Genomic DNA, 20,923 nt, shown 5'->3' with positions numbered 1-20,923 from the left:
AAGCTGGATCTGTCGACACCTCCCCCTGCTGCGCCGCCACACCCATCTCAGCGCACCTCGGTCTGCCAAACTACCAAACTGAGCGCGCCTCGGGTTGCGCTGCTCGAAACTAGCTCTGCGCGGGGTTCGCCACCCTGCGCCACCCTGCGCTGCGGCGGGAAACTAGAGGCCTAGGTCTGAAAGCACCCTAAGGGGCCAAACACAAACCATACACAACCATGTTCCATCTGTGTGTGAGTGTGTATGAATGGTACTGAGAAGCAGGTGGCACCTTGTATGGTAGCCTGGGCCACCTGTGTGTGTGAATGGGTGAACGCTCTTTGTGTGGTCAGAAGACTATACAACTACAGTCTATTTACCATGTTTATTCCTCTCCTCAGAAATTATAGTTATGACAGACATCTTCTCTATAGTGGAAAAAACTCAAACAGAAAGAGAAGGACTCTCAAGAAAAGACTGATTATGTTTGCCAGACCCCCACCACCAGATGACTGAGTGGTTTCTGTTGCAGCTCCCAGCGGGAGGGAAGCACACAGATAATGGTGATAATGAGGCTGATATTTAACGCCAGCGGCGGTATTATTGATACTGTTGACGGTGATTGCTGTTAATCATTGTTCCTCTTCAGAAGCGGTTGGGGGTAACAAAGACGCAGCAATAACAATACATGCAGAATTCTGATGCTGATTTTTAACAATTGGTGTTTATCACCAAAAAAAAAGCATCAGGTGGTGGAGGGAAGCAATGATTGTAGTTTTAATTAGAAGGTGGAAGATTACAAGTGATTATATTTCATGTGTCTAAAACTTCAGGGGGTTGTCAATTGGATATTCGTTGATAGCTGATAATGACAAGCTGTGATCGTTAACAGTGTGTGATAATTGATTGTTGATGAATGAATCAGAATTAATGAGATGTACTGCTGGCTAGACATTTCAAAGATACTCACTGAAGAAGGATTTTAACTTTCTTTTTAGCCACCCATCCAGTTCGACTAGACCTCTGTCAGAGCACCTACCCTTCTCCTAAACCCCTGCGGTAACAAGCCAGTAAAGTGGATCATCAAGCTGCTGTTGTGACAGTCTCATTTCAGATTTCTGTGTTTTGACCGGAAAGATGACACTCAGGAACAAGCTGAGCCAGGCTCCTCTAATTCACTTCTCATATACCTAATGAGTCGCTGTGTGCTATCATACAACCACTTATATGCAGATAACTTCTCCTTCTCTGTCTGGCTTGTGAATGGCCTGCTGCAGGCGAACACTTACTGCCATTAGACTGAGGAGAGGATGTTCCTCAGACAATCAGAAATGGGACACTAATGAGAAGAGAGAGTGTCAATTGGTCAGTGGGAAAGGAGATAATTTGCTGTAAGAAGGGCTAACAGGATATATTTCTTGTGACCAGAGGCTCATTAGGTGCTGAGGTGTTTCAGATGGAGACATTAAAAAAAATGACTTGCTTGTTCTTTCCTAATTTGTTATTTACTTTTTGTGCTCTGCACCGGAGAGCTGCGGCCGTAGACGTTATGTTTTCAGGTTGTCAGTCCATCTGTCCCATTCTTGTGAATGCAATATCTCCAGAAAAAAAAAATAAAATAAATAAATAAATAAAGATTAAAAAGAGTACAAATTTGTACTCTTTTTAATCTTTTTAATATTTATTTTTTTATTTATTTTTTCTGGTCATTTTGCTATTGTTGTATTGGACCACTGCACTCCTAGGTGACGTTGTTGTATATGTATGTTTTGTCTATGTCTTGTTGTTGTACTGTATGTTGGCCATGGTGGCAATCCAGTTTCCCCCTGGGGATTATTAAAGTTAATGCAAAAAAAAAAAAAAAAAAAAGAACGCCTTGAGGGAGTTGCTTCAATTTTGGCACAAACGTCCACTTGGACTCAATTACGAACTCATTAGGTTTTGGTGGTAATATGTCAAAGGCCAAGGTCAGTGTAACCTTGTATCCATCTTATTCTTGTGAATGCAATATCTTAAGAACCCCATTAGGGACTTTCTTCAAATTTGGCGTAAACGTCAACCTGAATTATGATCTGATTAGGTTTTGGTGATCAAAGGTCAAGGTCACTGTGACCTCAAAATTTCACACAAATATGATAAAATGATGACGTGATGACATTTTACATCCAAAAGGTCAAAGGTCAACTTCACTTTGAAATCATAATGTTCTGCCAAAACACTTTTCTGGCCATTATTTCATGCTATAGGGAAACATTTGGTTGGATACGGACTTGGTGACACTAATCTTCGGTGTCCACCTTGAAACTGTGGTGATTGTATAGATCTTCTGTGCAGCCAGGGTGAAGATGGGTGTGAAGCATCCATGTTTTGGAATTTGTAGCTTCATTGCAGCAGCATCCATAGTTGTAGCATTGTGTACTGTCATGGCTACAAATGAATCTGACAGACAGATGTAAACTGCAGCTTGATGGGTTCATGAAGGCATAGAAACTTGGGGTAGTATTTCTGGGTTTGGATCAGCTAAAGATCTTTACCAATACCTGTGTACATAAACAACAACTCCACAGTGGACGAGGAACAGCTTTGTAAAGTTTAAATAAGGAATTTTCTGTACGATACCTCCTACAATACCAAAAACCTAAATAAGGTGGCAGCTGGCTTGAGGAAATTAGCCAGGGAGCTGAAAGTGTCTGATAAATAGCCATCAATAATAACAGCAAACTTGCTGTTGGCTGTATTGTATGTTATCTTCAGTCTTATCTTGAGCCGATAGGTACAGTGGTTTGTTTACATGATTTAACAGATGTGCATATTTAACAGATTCAGTGTGGATAGAGAGTGTCTGATTAATGAATAGACCCTTTACGTCACAATGCCATCAGTTTGTTAGCAGGAGGCAAAACACGACTCGTCACCACAGGGCTGTAGGCTACAGAGGAGTCTTAAAATGTGGTCTCGTTGTGTTATTGAGAGCCAGAATAGACGGAGTCTTAAATTTTTTCCTATACCAGCCGCCACTGCCAATCAACACAAAGAAAGCTATGGTTAAATGTGATAAGACCAAAGGACTGGACGGAGGCCATCATCAAAAATGCTCACATGTGCAGCGCACACTTCATATCAGGTTAGGGAAAAAGTATTTCCTGTTGTAGGGATGAATAATGTTTTGTGTATTAAGGGTTATCATGTCCACCTCATCAGAAACTGGGGAGGGATTAAGAGGAATATTGGATTTCTCCATAATGCTAACTTTTTAGCACATTAGCTAACGTTAGCTTCAATAGCAAAACAAACTGGGGAAAACTGCAAGTGTGGTCCTCCTTTGTGTGATTGGCTTCCTGTGACATCATCCATCCACTGAGTGAGAGCATACGGGTCGGCCAGTCTGGTCCCGTTGGTCAGTGTTTACTTATTCAAGTAACACTGGCGGTCCCGGTGAGTGAGTGACCTGACATGGTGCGTTGGTAAATTTAGTCCGACGCTCTACACTAAAATCAGAGCCCTGTTGTGTTGTGTTGTCTGAGTGTGCTTTAGCACTCAGAATGAGTATTTCTAAACCCACCACTCGTATCATCTTCCTCCACTGTCTAAAACAAGCCAACAGAACTTGCTAGCTAGCACTAGCTAATGTCTGTTGCGAATTGTTTTGCCTCCAGCTGGGCCCCGCCCACCAAAAAACCTCATACTGTTTACTAACAGTAAAAGGGTCTATAAATGTAACCATGAATTACATTTCTTCCATAAAGAAAGTTGATTTTGTAAGAAAAAAAGACTAAGTTAATGGTGAGTTACTTTATTCAAATTGAGGATTTTTTTCCCCCTGAATTTTTGTTTTTTGGGTGCTGACGCCACAAAATATGACAACAGACATTCAAAGCTTCATTAGAAAACCTCAACAGAAGCGTTGAATGTTAAAAAACAACATTTGGTACAGTCCTGCTGTTTAGTTGTCTCTCATGGACAAAATGGATGCCAGACACATTTCCGTAGCCTCAGTGACACCTGCTATAGTTTAGTGTCACGATACACTGATTTAGTTCAGCGCTGCAATTTTAAAGTGTAAAGAAGCTGCTTTTCTTTCTCTTTCCACCTTCCTCTTCCTCTCCCTCTCATTCAACTCTCTGGCTCTCTCTCTCGTTTACTCCAGGCAGCCTTCAAACAGCTGGAAACAGCATCTTGAGGTGTGTGTTTGTGTGTACAAGTGTGTGCATAAGTCGACAACATTCTGAGTTGTTTGACACATCAGCTGCAGGGAGCTCTGCTCTTAATAGGCTATTACACACTATAATACCCTCCAACACACACACACACACACACACACACAGATGCGCATGCATGCAGATATGCAAACTGACAGAAGGGCTTCAAACACACTTGCATACATAGTTCCAGTGATGCTGGAACACACACATCACTTGAACATTGAAGCACTACTTTCAAAACTGCACACAGACACACAGAAAAAAAAAACCTTTCAAGACACATCTTATAGATGTTCCTGAACATGCGAGCATACGGGCGAACGGAGAAAGACACACTTTAACACACTTAACACGCTACTCCGTCTCACACATACACACACACTTACACTCAATCACACATGCTATTAAATTCCCTAATGCCTTGAGCCGGGCTGACAGCGGAGTGTATGCCGTGAGTGAGTTGAGCTCCATAGGGAGTTAACTGATTAAGTATATCTGTGACAGACACAATCCCTGCTTAGTGGCTACTGAAAAAGGAGGCGAGGAGAGCAGGAGGAGGAGGAGAAGAGAGGAGCTGAGAGGGAAGGAGAGGATAGAAGAGTAAAACATCTTGTTCAGCACTTTCAGCTTGCTACTGTGAGCGCTTTTTTTTGGCTCTGTGAAACACCAGCTCCATCTGTTTATGTGGACATTTAACAGAGTTATGCCTGTTTACAGCGGTGTTAACGAGGAACTTGTCATGTTAGAGTGCTAGATTGTGTTTTAAACCTTTGTTCCTTATGTTTCTGTACATGTAAGTGTAATTACTGGTGCTTTATGAGGTGCAACTATCACCAAATGCCTTTAAGTATCAGGCTAATGCCATTTTAAACACTTGAGTGACAAGCAATGAAGGCAATGACATTGTGCTTCATATCCTAGACCGGTGAATGCCAATGATCCATAAACCTCCATCAACATTGCAGGAAATAATCAAAGGCAGAGGGTTTATTTTTTATGAAGGGGGTGTGTGAAACAGTATTTTAGTGTCAGAAATCTCCCATCATGCATCTAATCTGCAGCAGTACCACTGTATGATACTGTATTATCTGGCCTATTCCCTCTCCAGCATTGTAAAATAAAACCTAATGGCCATATTGAAGCATTAAATTCTTCTCTCTCCAACAGTAAGCTCTGTTACACTTTCTTGCTATTTTCAGGCAGCTGAAAAGACAATGTAACATGAAAGCGACAGTAAGTAGAGGTTTTAACTGCTTCATAGCTCAAGTGACCATAATTTATCTGCAGGAGGCTGTTAAGGTTTTTGTTTGATATCAGTGACCCAGCAATTACTTTGTCCAGTGCTCTTGCAAACAAAGACCTAAGCCACCGGAGTTTCAGTCAGGTTATGTTTTGACTGCCAAGTTCTTTTCCCAAACCACAGAGGCTTTGTCATACTTAAGCAATATCACACGAGAGGGAGTGATGTTGTACTGTATATCGTCACGGCTGTGATTCGGTCGTAGGCACGAGGCCGCCTCAGCCTTCAACAACAGCTTAAACAGCAATGCTGAGTAAGGGAATGTTAACAAAAGGTGATGAAATAAATTATTTAAGTAGTATGTTATGTAGCTCCACGAAAAAAAACAATTCCCCCGGTCTGTTGCCAGGCAACGCAGCACACACGCCAGGAACTCACAAGCTAGCCTACTGTGTATTTACATTGATCTGCAACTGTGTAACTTCGTCCAGTTCGGCTGATGAAACGCTGGCAAACTTGGATGTTGGCACGGCCAGATTCAGCTTCCACTCATCCTCATCCTCATCAGTACCTCATCAGATGATCATTGATAATTCCTGACCGTGTTCACTTCATTTTTGCTCCTCTCCAGTTTGTCAAGGTCGACTGATGTTACACAAACACACCTTTTCCTCGTCCTCTCCTGACGACCACTCATAATTTAATTCAAATGTAATTTTGGGGAAAATATCCATCTTCTTGGTGTAACGCTAGTGTCAATTTGCGTCAATGAAGCGAGTGTGACAGCTGGGTAATTAACGGTTGTATTTATATTTATAACACCTGTGAGCGGAGTGATTTTACTGTTACAAGTCCCAGTGATGTTATACTCTATATCAGCACTCACGGAATGCTTCTCGTCCAATCAAATTACTCGGTCGGAACTAACTGTTGTATAATGCTGTTTAATATCGTTATATCTTTGGCTTTCATATCACAATTTATGAAATGAATTATTATAAATAATAAATTATGTTAGGGGAAACCACTTTTTTAGGGTCATAGACTATGAAAAAGAAGGGCGATATGACGGCTACTTCAAAGTAAGGTCAAAATGTCTTGATCGCCCCCTGGTGGCTGGCTGCACTATACAACATAAACCCTGCCCCATCCATGTTAGCAGATGGGACATGGGCCAAACTAATGCAGGATCTATACTTCTGCATCAAATAGACACTGTACATACTGCATAGGCCCTGCACAGACGTAGAGCCTATGCGGTACTCTACGCTGTAGCCTGAGCTACACCTCCCTAGAACACGTCGTCGACGCAGACCTCATGTTTGTTTCTGTGAGCTGAAACCATTTCCCTCAGTGGAAACAAAGCTTTTATTTACTTTAATTTCACAGATAAGAAACAATAAATTGTGAAGACAATAAAGCCTCCACAAAAATAACATTTTAAGTCTTGTGTGTGATTTATCCTGGCTTCATATGAGCAGAGGAAATCTCCGCTCGTCGCTAGGCTAATTTATACAATGTTAAATGCCATAGGCTTGTGCTAATAACGTTAGCATGTTAGGTTTGTTTGGAAAACGTGTTTAGTATAAGACAGTTGTTACCTTTGTTAAATGTTGCTGTTGTTCCTGGCTTCATATAAGTAAGGGAAAAGTCTGCTAGCCGCTAGGCTAATTTATACAATGTAAAATGCCATAGGGTTGTGCTAAAAACATTAGCATGTTGTATTTGTGGGGAAAATGTGTCCAGATAAAGACAAGTGTTTGTCTGTGAATGCTGCGAGTTATAATGAAGCTGGTTTGTGTACTTGTGTTTGGAATTGTCCCTATTAAGCCATGTTTAATGTGTGTTTCGAATCAACTAAACTTTACAACACTCAGAAACCCCGCCACCGACTGGTGTTTTGGAGGTTTAACTGCAGCAGACACACCACGGCACAAGTATGAATGTTCACAATAGTGTGGGCCATATGCGTAGGCTCTGGCGTAGGCTCTGCATAGAGCTGACACACAAGCATAAGTCCCGCTTATGATCAAAGTACATGGCAAATAAAATTTTCTTGAAGATGATTTTTGTCATTGCAGGTAGTTCTTATCAAGCTGCCGCATGTTTCTTTTTCTTTTTGGTTTTAATTGACAGCTACTGTATGTGTGCCAATCAGTGTGCACGCAATCAGTGGCGCTGCTCGTGATCGTGAGACAGGTGTTTGGGCGGGAACTCTGCTACTGTAAGCTACTGTACAGACTCCAAATGATGTGGCTAGTGCAAAATGGCAGCAGCTGTATCTGGGATATTTTGGCCTTTTTTTGTACAGTGGGAGTAAGTGAAGACACATTGTCCTTTACATACAGTTTATGTTTAGGGTAAGGGGGGTGAAAATCCCAAACACCCTTATGCTACATATGAATATCTAAAGAAAATGTCCCATTGTAGTGATAGAAGTAATATTTTCCATCCCAGGATAGTTGAAAGAAGAAAAAAAAGTAAAGTTAAGAAAGCTGAGGCAGAGATTTATTAGAGAAGTAAAAAGCCCTGCTCGTCTCTGATACGTACAGTTCAGCAAAGGTCATAGATCATTTAAATTTCCAAATATGATCCGAGTTGGGCCACAGGGGATGGAAGAATTCCATTAGTACTGTTTTCAGTGGAGGATTTCAGCATTATATAACCTAAGTACTTCTTGAATGTCTTTTTGCCTCATCAAGCGGGAACAATCCGGGGTAGACACTGGCCTTATAAAGCAATAAAAGGGCAATATATTCATGGGACTGGAGCATAATGACTCCATAGATTATCTCCTGCTCCAATTAAGATATTTCAGTATATTGTGTGGGTCTTATTTTTGGTGATATGAAACCTCATCATGACCTTTGATCTTTAAGAGCAACCAATACAGCGGCTCCTGTTTGCTGTTGTGCTTTGACAGCAGTCATTAGGCACCGGTGGCTCCTTCTCTATTTATTTGTGCGCGGTGGCCGTGTGCAAGCTCTCAGTACATACAATCTGATCTGATGTCTCCAAATTACAGCTCTCTGCTGCATTCGGCTGCCCCTGCGAATCTCTCCAAGATAAAAACACAGAAGTCTATTTTGTTTGGCCTTTTCTGGACCCCTCACGTTAACAAGTTCTCCCCAACAAAACTTTTACAGTGGCTGCCGGGGTAATGGCAAGACTTGGGAGAGGAGAGGATGGGAGAAAAAAAAGATGAGGCTTAGAGAGAGAAATGGAACCAAACTAAAAGCAGCGTGTACAGAGCAGAGGAGTGGGGAGGAGAGGGGAGGGGGGAGTTGCAAGGTTATGAGGAGAGGGAGACTCAGCAGAGGAGTGGAGCTCATTAATGAGTAATGGGTTCGTGACCCTTCGCCCTTGGACACCACAGCTTCTGATGACTTTGTTGTTACTCCAGCACTGCAGATGCCAGCATAAGCCTGAGTGCACATATCTGCTCGATATATCTATCTAAATCTAGATCTAGGAGACAGGATTGAGAATAATTCAAGTATATTGATCTAGAACTGGCAACTAGGGATCTGGCAACCACAGATATATAGTTACAACTTTGTGTGCTATTGGTTTTAGTATTAGGTTTGTATTTGGATTTGGATTGAGGACACCTATTTAAAATCAGGTTCAAGTGGTTGCTTCAAAGCATTGTCGCATAAAGTGCAGCCAGTGGGCTAATGGTGGTCCCTAGAGACATTTTTTGCAGCCCAGAACACAACATGACATACATGCACTATAATTTAATCAATTGCTGTCTATTTCAATTCTTTAACTTCCAACAGCTTACATCTGATACACTACAAGAAGACTGCATCACACTCTGCCTCCCTAACAAGCGTCTGTCAGGTTAGGGATGACAACTTGTAGGAAGCTACTGGTTTCATGGCAACAAATTATGTTCTGTCATCAGTGCTAGTGCTGTTAGCTAAAGTTAGAGATTTTTGTGGACAACTTGCAAACACATTTTTCCTGTGCAGCCCTCAATCATATGCTGGCTCCCAAAAATAGCACTCAACCATTAAAACTTTGAGCCACTACAAACTTTGAGTTTGTGGTTCATTTTAGTTTAGCTGATTTGACGAAAGTTCAAATATAGTAGTGAAAAAAAAGGGATAACACAACAAAGTCCAGGACTTATTTTCATCACGGTCCCTGATGTTCAGTCCTTTCACTACAAAACAAGATGGAGACAGCCATTCAACATTCAGTACAAGAGACATAGGACCACAATGCACCACATTCCAGCACAACAGCCCATCTATAGATTCACATGGCAATCAAAAGCAACAACAATACACCGACACACATATTTTTGTAAAAACTCATTGACCTCATGTGAAGATGTTATTTAGCAGCCTGTGTTTGAACATTGTTCACAAAGGCTTTATTGTAAAAGGCAGTTTGTTCCGCTCCTTAGCACCGGCATTGGTAAAAGAAACTTTAACGTCATGGTTTTGAATCTGTAAAAGTTCAGGTGAGCTCTAGTATTGTGATTATGAACATCTTCTAACTTCTTAAAGTAATTGTTGAGGTAACTACGGGCTCTACAGTCCTGTGGACCATATTAAGTTGGATATGATGTGCTCTATCCTCATCTGGAAGCCATGGGAGCTGAAAAAATGAGACCTGCCAACATTTTTTTTTTGTCCTTCTAAGCTGTTGTCTCAAGACTTTATTAAGGCCCCAGTACCATAAACGGTATAGTCCAAATGACTCTGGACAAAGAGGGAGGCCAACAGCCTTACGGATTCCCTATCTGCTAATCTGTCCCTCCTGGCTAGGTATCTAGTTCTGGTATTTACCTTTCCCAAAATCTGTAGGGCCATGGGAGTTCTTCCCTAATGTATTTTATTTTATTTTACCTTCATTTTACCAGATAAGTAATTAAAGAACTATTTCTCATTTACATTGACAACCTGGCCAAAAGGCAGCAACAGGTGGCAGGTTAATAAAATAGATAAAAACATAGATGCAGCTGATACAATTAAACAGAATTAGACCAAATTCTCATCAAGGACACAACCCAGGTAGCAAATAGAGGTCTTTGATGTAATAGTTTCTCCATTTATCTTGATATCCAACGCAAATTTCATATTTAACCTAGGCTTTAAACCAAGCAAGACTGACTTGGTCTTGCCAAGGTGTAGTAGAAGCCTGTTGTCTGATAGCCAGGTCTTTAAACCCCTGAGCTCATCAACTAATGTTTCCTGCATTCCGCCTTTATCTTTATGCATCACAAGCACTGCCTAGTCATCTGCATATTAGAATAAAATACTAATGCAAGCCGTTTTCGTGTCATTTATGTAGAGCAAAAAGAACAGAGGACCCAGCACGCTGCCCTGGGGCACCCCATAGGTGATTGGCATAGCCTCCGACAACTGCCCACAAACCTCAAACTGTTGGTCCCTTCCTGACACATAAGAAACCATACAGCTTAGAGCAGTGCCGTCCATACCAAGGGCCATTAACTTAGCTAGAAGGATCCTATGGTTGACTGTGTCGACAGCATATTCTCACTCCCAACTCGTCACATGTCGCCGCTTGGTCAGTGGACTTGGACGTCTACATATGACATGCTAGGTATCCTGGTTGCATCTGTTGCTTACACCCTAGGACGCTGTGTCGATTCACCCCTGTTACATGCATTGTGTCTTTTCAAAATACACTTCAGCTTTCACAGGAAATGTACAGGTTCTGCTTGTTAGATGCATACAGTCTCTTTCAAAATAAACGTCGCTAAAATGCCTCGTATTTACATACATGTGGTTAGGTTTAGGCAACAAAAGTAGTTAGGTTAAGAGAAAAACATCATGGTTTGGCTCAACATTCATGTTGGAAATGAACACTGGGCTCCTGGGTGAAAGTCCGGTGTCGCTGGACCCATTCACCACCCCCTCCGCCTGCCCTATAGGGACATTCCAGCTCCTTATATTACGTTGTTACAGGTGGCATTTCAAACTGACACTGCTGGGCAGCATATCATACCACCATGAAAAGATGGCTTCTTTTTGTTGGTGTCTGATGCGGAAATCAGTGACCCAACAGCAGTATCTGACGACTTTGAAATGAGAACGCGTTGGTGTCAGAGCCCTTTTGCAGGTATAGAAGGACTAGACTGCGCATATTGCTGACATTTTTTTTCCATTCCATTCTTATAAAATCATTAATATGTATCTAATGTCACAATGCTAAGATCGGTCTTAAACTTCCTGTAATATGTGTTCATGCATATATACACACATAGACTATATAAAAAAAGAAATAATTCTGTTTCACTCACACACTCACTCACTCACTCACGCACGCACTTATTCACAGACACACACACACCCTGTCAGCCTCTTCAAACCCGTGGCCTGCGTCCAGATCTGCAGTGTTTTGCGAGCCAGTACCTCCTGCCATCTTAGCCCAATTAGAAGCTCCCCTCCCTGGGCAAGTGGAAAAGGCCCCTCCCTCCCTCCAGCCTCATATCGGTGGCTCTCGTGTTATGACAGCCTCTGACACCAGCACTGTGTAATTACTGCTGTCTGAAGGAGCGAGACAGTATGGGGCAAGAGAGAGGGAGAGGATGAGAAAAAAGTAAATGAAGGAAGACAGGGCAGGGGGAAAAAAAACGAGGAGAAGCAGAGGCAGGGAGGGTCGGTGGACAGAATCAGATGGGAAAAGAAACGGAAGAAGAGGCAGATGAGACAGAGAAAGAGGAGGAGAAGTGGTAGAAGTCAGAAGAGGAAAAGAGAGTAAGAGAAAGAGCAGAAGGCTGGCAGACTGCCCCCTGTAGTGTTTGTTTTTACATGCCGAGAAAGTGTGTGTGTGTGTGAGAGAGAGAAAGAGGGAGAAATATTTTGTGTGTGTGAGAGTTGTGAGTAAGAGTGTGGGTGAGCTGATAGCTGATGACAGTATCTTGTACCGGCAGAGTGGAGTCATGCTGCCATCATTGTTGCCTCTCAGCCAGAGCTGGAAAATTACTCTGATAGAAGCTGTACAAATAATTCTCCTCAAGGTGATCCTAGAAAAGATAATCAAGGAGGGAAGTCATTGCAAGACTCAGTATTATATGCAGCTATTTTGTATTAAGGATTTATATTCTGCGAAATTATTCAGCGCCAGTACAGCTAGTGGTGTTCATATAGTGTATCAGAAAATGCAGGTGTGGAGATGGGCCTGTAAGTGATTTACTACAACTCCTGAGAAAGAAACTGAAGGAGACATGTCGTAGGCCTCTCTGACTATCAGGGCTCTGTGCCTCAGTTGCCCAGAGGGAACACAGGAGCGATGTCAGTGGTTAAACCTTAATAGGTTGACCGCAGAGAATATTTTTGACCAGTTAAGCATGTCAGTGTATGGGTTCATTTGCATACACACACCCTGTAATGGCTTGGGAGAGACCAGCTGCCACCAGTGTTACACCAGCAGCTCCATGATGTAACTTCTGGGAGGGAACTACCACATCTCCACTTGCCCATTACTTGCCACAGACGCAGCCTCTGATTGGTCGTCAAAGGCATTATGAACAGCTAGGAGGGATGGTTAACACCAACAATGACTGTGTTCAACACGGATAAATAATCACAGACATTCAGTGTTGGATTTAACATAATGGATTTATTTTACAAAGTCCCAAAAAAGACATCACAGTTTAAGGCTGGATTACAAAGCTTCTGAAAGGAATACGATCACTCTAAAGTCCTTGTTGGAACAGCATGATGGCTGGCTTTAGCTTCTGTGCAAAAAGGAAAGTCTCTTTCACATGCAACATTCCATAGATATTTAATGTTAGTAATTTTCGCTATAGAAGATTTGACTTCTATAGCGTCCAGTTTTTTAGATAATTCTCATCAATTCTGTTAGACTCTTGGTGGTGAGACAGACTCATGCACTCATGCATTTTCTGATAACTTTACATCAGACATCACATTTATTTTTTCTCTTGCTCAATTGACCTATGGCTAAGCCACGCCCCCCTCCACTCACTCGGACAAACTATCAACATTCAGTGACCGGCGCTATGGCAGGTGTCACAGTACACGGCATTTTGCAGGAGGCAATTGATGATTTTTGGAGACATAACAATCAGATGTCATTGAGAAGAAACCAAAAGGGCCTAAACTACGCATTGGAGGGATATATTAATCATTTTATTATTGAGAAGGCTGATGAAAAGCTTAAATTACAAGCCAAAATTTACAGGTCCCAGCGTATGCTTGTGAACCGCATCTCGTTGCCATCGCCGTCAAAGACAGCAAGTTAAAGTGCCACTGAAGTTAAGGTTTTTGGCTCAGAATATGAGAAAAGGATATTTGGCTCAGAATATGAGAAAAGGATAACGGCCTTTTTACCATCTTTACCAAGAGTGTCTCTCCGCTAGTTTGGTGCTACAGTATTTACACTGAATCATTCAGCATAACGTTTGCCAACCTTTGTTATCTCTGCCATTACAGATAAGTTAATGAAGCTAAGCTCCAGAAGTTAACGTTAGCTTAACTAGAGCCCTTTGGACAACAGCTAACAATGATGTACGATCACCAAAGTACAAAACTAGAACAAAATAGGCTAATGAACTCCCAGCAAACAAGGTGACATGATGAACAACGCAGCTAGGAGCTAACGTTAGGCTAACTTTAGCTAACGTTAGCTAGAGATGTTAAAGATAACTTTATATTTCTTTCCAGCAAAGTGACAATATGTTGCCTCAAACACAATGTTGACTTACCTTAGAACAGATGTAGACATCATTGTTAATCTTATTCACGTTGAGTTGATGTTGTGGTCTAACGTTACCACACAACTTTATCCAAAGGAGACACTTTTCTCGGTTGAGATGTGGTTTAAAGTGTAAAAAATACACCTGGTCGCCCAGCCTCTCAGGATACCTTGTGTCAGAGTTGCATGTACCCCATGCACACCGTTTGACCATTTTTAAACTTCAAATCTGAGAAAAAGCTCATAAAACCGAACGAAACTGACTTTCTGTAACGCATTTCAATGAACGTTCAGGCAGAGAATGTCCGAGTGTATGGGAATGGCTATATGCACTGTGATTGGCTCATTGCGTTTGAGTGCAGGGCTTAGCCATAGGTCAATTGGACCGCTGCATGAGGCACTTCACTTGCCTGAACACTTAATGTCAAGCCCTGGTTCCTCTTATTTCACATCATTCTGCATTTTTTCTTAAAAATGAACCAGTTAGTTACCGGTTAAAGAATGTCAAGTTGTCCAATGCAAAATAAACCGAAACTGACATCCCAAGTCGTCACATATCGCAGCTTTGTCACTGGCCTTTCACATGTACATATTACACACTAGGTTATGCACTGTTCCAGTATGCTGTAACCAACACCGGGACATCAACAAAAGCACATGGGTTTAGAAAAATTATCAAGGTTTGGCTCTACGTTCATACACCAGGCTCCTGGATGAAAGTCCAGGGTTTGTTGGACCCATTCACCACCCATCCAGCCTACCCTACCTATAGGAACTTCACAGCTCCTTCTAATACCGTGTTACCAGCAGCATCTCCGCTAACAGTGTAAAGTCCGGCCGCATTACAAACATACACCACCCGGCAGCGTATTGCACCGCCGCAAAAGGTGGCTTTTGGTGTCAGGTGTTTGACATTGATGCCACTGACAAAGCAGTGATATTTGACGACTTCAGAATGCGAACAGGCTGGACATCCCTACTGATATGACTTTCAGGATAGTCCGTATGTCACATTAAGTGATCATGGTGCCTGAAATTCCTGGTGTGGTTTGGCTGAGAGACATATCAAACTACAATGTCAACCCGAAACAATCCCAACCAGCCAGCTCATGTTCTTTCATAACTCAGTGACTGGAAAGGAGGTGCCAGAGGCAGACTTCAGCATCAGTAACCATGCCGTCTAAAACCTGGTTGTGAACTGGATCCAAAGGTTTGACAAAAAAAATAAAAAAAAATAAATAAACACAAGGTCCACTTTGCTTTCAACCACATATCATGATCTTCATCAGCCGATGGATTCAGTTGTTGAGATGTTGGTGAGGATTCTTAGTCATCCAGGTCATGGTGATCTTAAGTGCTATATCGCAGGCAACTGGACTTGCTTAAGTTTCTTGAAAACGTTTCAGCCTGCGACTCTGCACCAGTCCATTTGAACTGAAGAAGCCTCTTGGATGAGAGGTGAGACATCTTCAAGAAACTCGAGCAAGTCCAGTTGCCTATGATACAGTACTTAAGATTAGACGTAAAAGCCCTCTGAAAAAGTGACGATATGTGACGATGTGTTGTTTTATCATGATAATATTAATCATTATCTACATTAGATGAATATTGGATCTGTTTATATACATTTTTTCTCCTTCTTTCCACTCTATCTCATAGTCTTCATCAGACCTACAGTATATCTGGATGGCTTCTAAAGGGTTCAATGTAACCTCTGCAATTTTCCGCTACTTCCGACTTCCTATTTTTACTCCACCAGAATCCTCGGTTTGTGACAGCCATGAAAAGAAGATTCACACACCTCTTCTAAGATATTCACCACAAACAAAAACTGTTAACGCCTACTTGACAAAATGATTGCCCTAATCCCACTATAAACAGAGCAGAAATGAGCTACAATTAAAGTTATGAGTCATTGACCCCCCCCCCCTCCAGAAAATCTGCTTACATAAAAGCTCTGTTTTCAAGGCATTTCTTTTGAGACAGATGAATCTGAGCTTTGATTCAAAGTGGGTTTACAAAGGCCTGCCTGTACAAAACGATTTTTTTCGGCTATTGTAAGAGGAAAGCTATAGGCCCGGCAGTTACGTTGTTGCACGTAAACATCTCTTCAGCATATATAATGTCAGCTTTTGTTATACCAACTTGTGAATTTCAGGAGGTTAAACTCTTCAAAAGCAGAAACAAAGCATTGAAGCAAAAATGTTGATCTCTAATTTTCTAACACAGTTCAGAAGTCTTCCCTGCAGCTAACAGACTGCAGGCTAACCGCGGCCAGCTGGCTGCGTGCTTGCTTTAAGCGCTCCACCCTGCTGTAGCTTCGCATCAATCAGTAAAGTCATATGCATTAGCATTTCAGTGACTTCAAAGAAACACACAGGTGATACTTTTTTTATTTTTCCCTTTTTGTAGCCCTCTTTTCTCCCAGCACCTATCCTCTTTCTTCTTCGCTCCATCTTATACTTGCCAATTTCTCCTCTTTATTTTAACCTCTCTCCTACTCTCCTTTTCTTGTTTTCTTCATACCATCTCCCATTCACCCACCTCCTCTCTCATATGTCTCAGAGAATGAGAATAAGAGGGGTGAACTGGAGCATGTCAACGCTAGAAAGAGAAAGACTCGGAGCGGGAGAGAAAAATAGAGATAATCAGACTGAAACATGTCCGCGTCATCAGCAATTACCTGCCGTTGCTACGTTACAACTAAACAAAATCACTGCCTGCCATTAGCCATAGTCACCCCCATATGTGCCTTAATACTATGGATGGCTATTAGAGCACAGAACAAAATAATTGACATTCAAAGGGGAAAGGGAAAAAAGCAGATTCAATTTTGGTGACATGTACTTTGACAGTGGCTCACATGCTGAGCCATGGTTGTGCTGATATGAACGGCTCGTAGATATCACCTGATATTGGCCTTTACAGTATTTCTTATATAATGTTTTGATGTGGCAGTATGCAAGATCTTTGATTTATGACTATTATTAAAATGTAGTTACGTTTTTAGTCAGCTCATTCAAAAATTGAGCTGTAGATTAAATGCAACTTAAAAGAATCTGGAAAGGCCTGTGACACCTAACATCTAGAGCTGCAATGATTAATCAATTAGTTGTCAACTATTAAGTTAATGACCAACTATACTGATAATCAATAAGTCAGTTTGATTAATATTTTGAGGGTGAAAAAAATACAAATTCTCTCCTTCCAGCTTCTTTAATGTGAATATTTTGTGGTGTCTGTACTCCTCTGTGACTGTGGACTGAATATCTTTGGGTTGTGCACAAAACAAGACATTCGAAGATGCTCCTGGAGACACTGACCAACATTTTTCTCCATTTTCTGACATTTTACAGACCCAAAACCAATCAATTGATCGTGAAATCAATCGTCACATTCTGTGGTTTCAGTCGTGGTTGTACTTTTTCCCCACAACACTTTATTTAAGCTAACAGCTGAAAACACATGCTCGTGGGCAGCGCAGGTCACTCAGGTTTGTTGCAAAGGGACTGTTAGTTTGAGATGGAGTGCTCTTTAGATAAAAAATATATATATATAAATTATGCTTAACCTCGAGTACTCAGTGCTCTGAGTGCTTTAAAACATTAAAACATCCAACAACCATCAAACTAAAGTGTTCTTTCCAAGAGAATGTGCGGTTTTAAACCATGTTGACATAGCTCTGATTTTTGCAAATTGACTTGTGGAGGTAAACGTCAGCGCAGAGCAATGTAAATCGCTTCAAGGTAGAGTGGAATGCATTGTTGTAGTTTTAGAGAGCCTCCTCTTCTGGGCCAACCAATCACCAGGAAGACGAGGCAGAGGGTTTTACGTATTTCAGAGTAACTAGAATGGAAACAGAGACAGTGATCAAAGACTCTCCATTGTCAACCTGTTGTCATGGGAACAGTGTTTGTCCCATCACTCTTACTTCTTTAAATAATATTTGTTACAAAACTGCATTGTGGAGTCGAGTACAAAATGTTTATTACTGTTTTTTTTTCTTCCGTCACGCCCATTCAGCTCATCTAAATAGAATTAAGATGAACTGAAGTGAAAAAGATATTCAAAATGAAGTGGCTGAATTAAACCATCCCGAACCAAACCTTGTGTGTTTGCTCTTTCTGAAGGTTTTTAACATGGAATCAGTCAGTGAGAAGTTGTGAGTGAAATATTAGTCAGATTTTAGGGTCATAATTTGTGATATTGTATTTCTGGTTTGGTTTAATGTACTGGAAGAGAATCGTTGTATTTTTGGGCAAAAGTAGCCACTTAGTATGTTTACATGCACAGTTACGTGGAGCCATGGTTACAGCTCGACTAGACCATCTAATTGGACTCCAGTCCGTGTCCCAGTGTTCAGGCACTGGAGGGGAATTGATTTATTGACCAAAGTGTGTATGAATCTGCTACAGTAGGTGGCGATGTGCCCCCTTTCAGCTTGTTAGTATTGGACCTTTTTCCAGTTGACCTATTGTAAATGTGTCGGCTACAGTTACCTAGCAGCGAACTGGTACCATAGTGTTTTCCTACAGGTTGATTGGTAGGTAATTGTAAACATGGGTTATTTTAAGAGTTTTAACAAACAACCGGTGTTTTCGTATTTGTGTTTCAGACAGTCACCTAACTTTGGGCCTGATTAGTTCTTCACTGGTTCCCCATCCAATCAGTTAGCTGCTCCGATCTGTGGGTAAATGTAACTTTAGGCCTGTTGTATTTTTGTGCTATCTGACCCCACAGACGATCACACCAGAGTCCGACTGCAGCTGCTGGACGGAGACCCTCACTCTGACTACATCAACGCCAATTATATTGATGTGAGTGTTTACACACACAGACACACACACACACACACTTGCTCATTTGTACTTTAATGCTTGTGATGCACTGGCTGGAGAGTAAGAAGCTCTAACCCCACCTAAACCTCACTCTAATATTACAAAGTCCTAACCCCCCAGTAGCCCTTTGAGTAGGTGAGATCCAAAAAGATCCACTCACACACTGTCCTCTCTTTGGAGGTCTGAATTTATTTATTTTTTATCTTTAAAAAGATGTGAATACAATTGCACACAGCAAGTAAAAGAGTGACTTTCAGTTTCAGGGACATGCTCAGTAACAATAACTAAAAACACAGATTTGATCCCTTTGATAGATAATTTGTGCCCAGAATGCTCTCTGTCAAGGTGCCTTTGGGCAAGACATTGAATCCAAACCTACCCTTGACTGCTTCTTTCAATAGGTCCCTTTTAGAAACAAATGGTTAATGGACTTTATCCGTGTAGCACTTATCTAGTCGAAGGTTAGCTAATCAAAGCCATTTACACAACATGCATCATTCCCCCATTCACACAGTACAATGATACGCCAGCCTCAATGGCCAAGGCTTCCATACAAGGTGCCTGCTGCTCATCACATAATGATGATGATACACACACTCAATTGAATGTTTTGTGTCTTGCTCAAGGACACTTCAACATGTAAACTGCAGGGGCCAGGGATCAAACCACTGATATTTCAATTGGTAGATGATGGCTCTACCTCATAGGCCACAGCTGCCCCCAATAATAATATGATATAGAATATAAACGAAACAAAATACAAATATAAAAGAAACTCCCTATATTAAGTCTCCAGTCTTGTAAACATCTGATCAAACAGGAAAGTAGCTATTATCCATAATTAGCCAAGGTTGCTACAACAAATGGAGCCACCTGAGTCCCATCTCTTCATCAGTAACTCTTCAAATGTTATCTGTCCCTCACCTTCCCAATTTTTTTCCTTATATGTCGACCCATCCATCCATCCATCCATACATACATCTATCCATACATCAATCCTTCTGTCCATCCATCCATCCACCCTTCCGTCCGTCCGTCCAGCCCTCTGTTCGTCCTTCTATCCACCTGTCCTTCCATCCTGCATCCATCCCTCCATTTATCCATCTGTCCGTCCATCCTTCCATCCATCCCTCAACCATCCTTCCGTCTGTCCTTCCATCCACCCGTCCTTCCATCCATCCCTCAACCATCCTTCCATCCGTCCTTCCATCCGCCCATCCTTCCATCCATCCCTCAACCATCCTTCCACCCTTCCATCATCAATACATCCATTCATTCTTCCAAACATCATCCATCCATCCCATCGTCCATCAATCTATCCTTTTGTCCTTCTCATTGTGCTTCTGTCCTGTTACATCCTTCCATCTATTCTGCCATCCATTCATTCATCCATCCATCCATCCATCCATCCATCCATCCCTCAATCCATCCATCCATCCATCCATCCATCTCTCTTTCCATCCCACTCTCCACCATCCATCCATCCATCCATCCATCCATCCATCCATCCCTCCATCCATCCATCCATCCATCCATCCATCCATCTGTCCTTCCATCCCACTCTCCATCATCCATCCAGCCATTTGTCCATCCTTCTGTCCTTCCATCCCGCTCTCCATCCATCCATCTGTTCATCCATCCTTCCATCCTGCTCTCCATCCTTCCATCACATCCATCCATCCATCCATTAGTTTCCTCTGTGCCCTCGGGGCCTGGTGCCTCAGTTATCACTTTAATCTCCCAGCTCACAGCTGACTGTTGTAATAATGGTCTTAATGAATTTGGTACATAATGCTTATTTTCAATCAGTCTCTGCAGACGAGATTTTTCTCATAAGCAGAAAAAAATGTGGGGGGAGAATTAAAAAACAGAAACCGAAACAATACATCCCATCAGTGAAGATAACGCCATATTCATAACGTGGTCTTAATGACAATGTGAAAGTGATAAATGTTTTCATCTCA

The 20,923-nt window shown here is 41.7% G+C and overlaps 1 protein-coding gene across 1 annotated transcript in view; it reads left to right on the top strand.

Moving 5' to 3' along the window:
- ptprt (protein tyrosine phosphatase receptor type T) overlaps positions 1-20,923 on the top strand; it is a 531,138-nt gene that overhangs the window by 458,350 nt on the left and 51,865 nt on the right. The window contains exon 26 of the mRNA XM_050039413.1: positions 18,862-18,938. Within this exon, the coding sequence (XP_049895370.1) occupies positions 18,862-18,938 (77 nt within the window). The remainder of the gene's footprint in view (positions 1-18,861; positions 18,939-20,923) is intronic.

The sequence above is a fragment of the Epinephelus moara genome, chromosome 24 (assembly GCF_006386435.1).
Source record: "Epinephelus moara isolate mb chromosome 24, YSFRI_EMoa_1.0, whole genome shotgun sequence".
In the NCBI taxonomy this organism is placed as follows: domain Eukaryota; kingdom Metazoa; phylum Chordata; class Actinopteri; order Perciformes; family Serranidae; genus Epinephelus; species Epinephelus moara.
The sequence above is the reverse complement of the archived record's forward strand: the minus strand, read 5'-3'. Positions and strand labels throughout refer to the sequence as shown.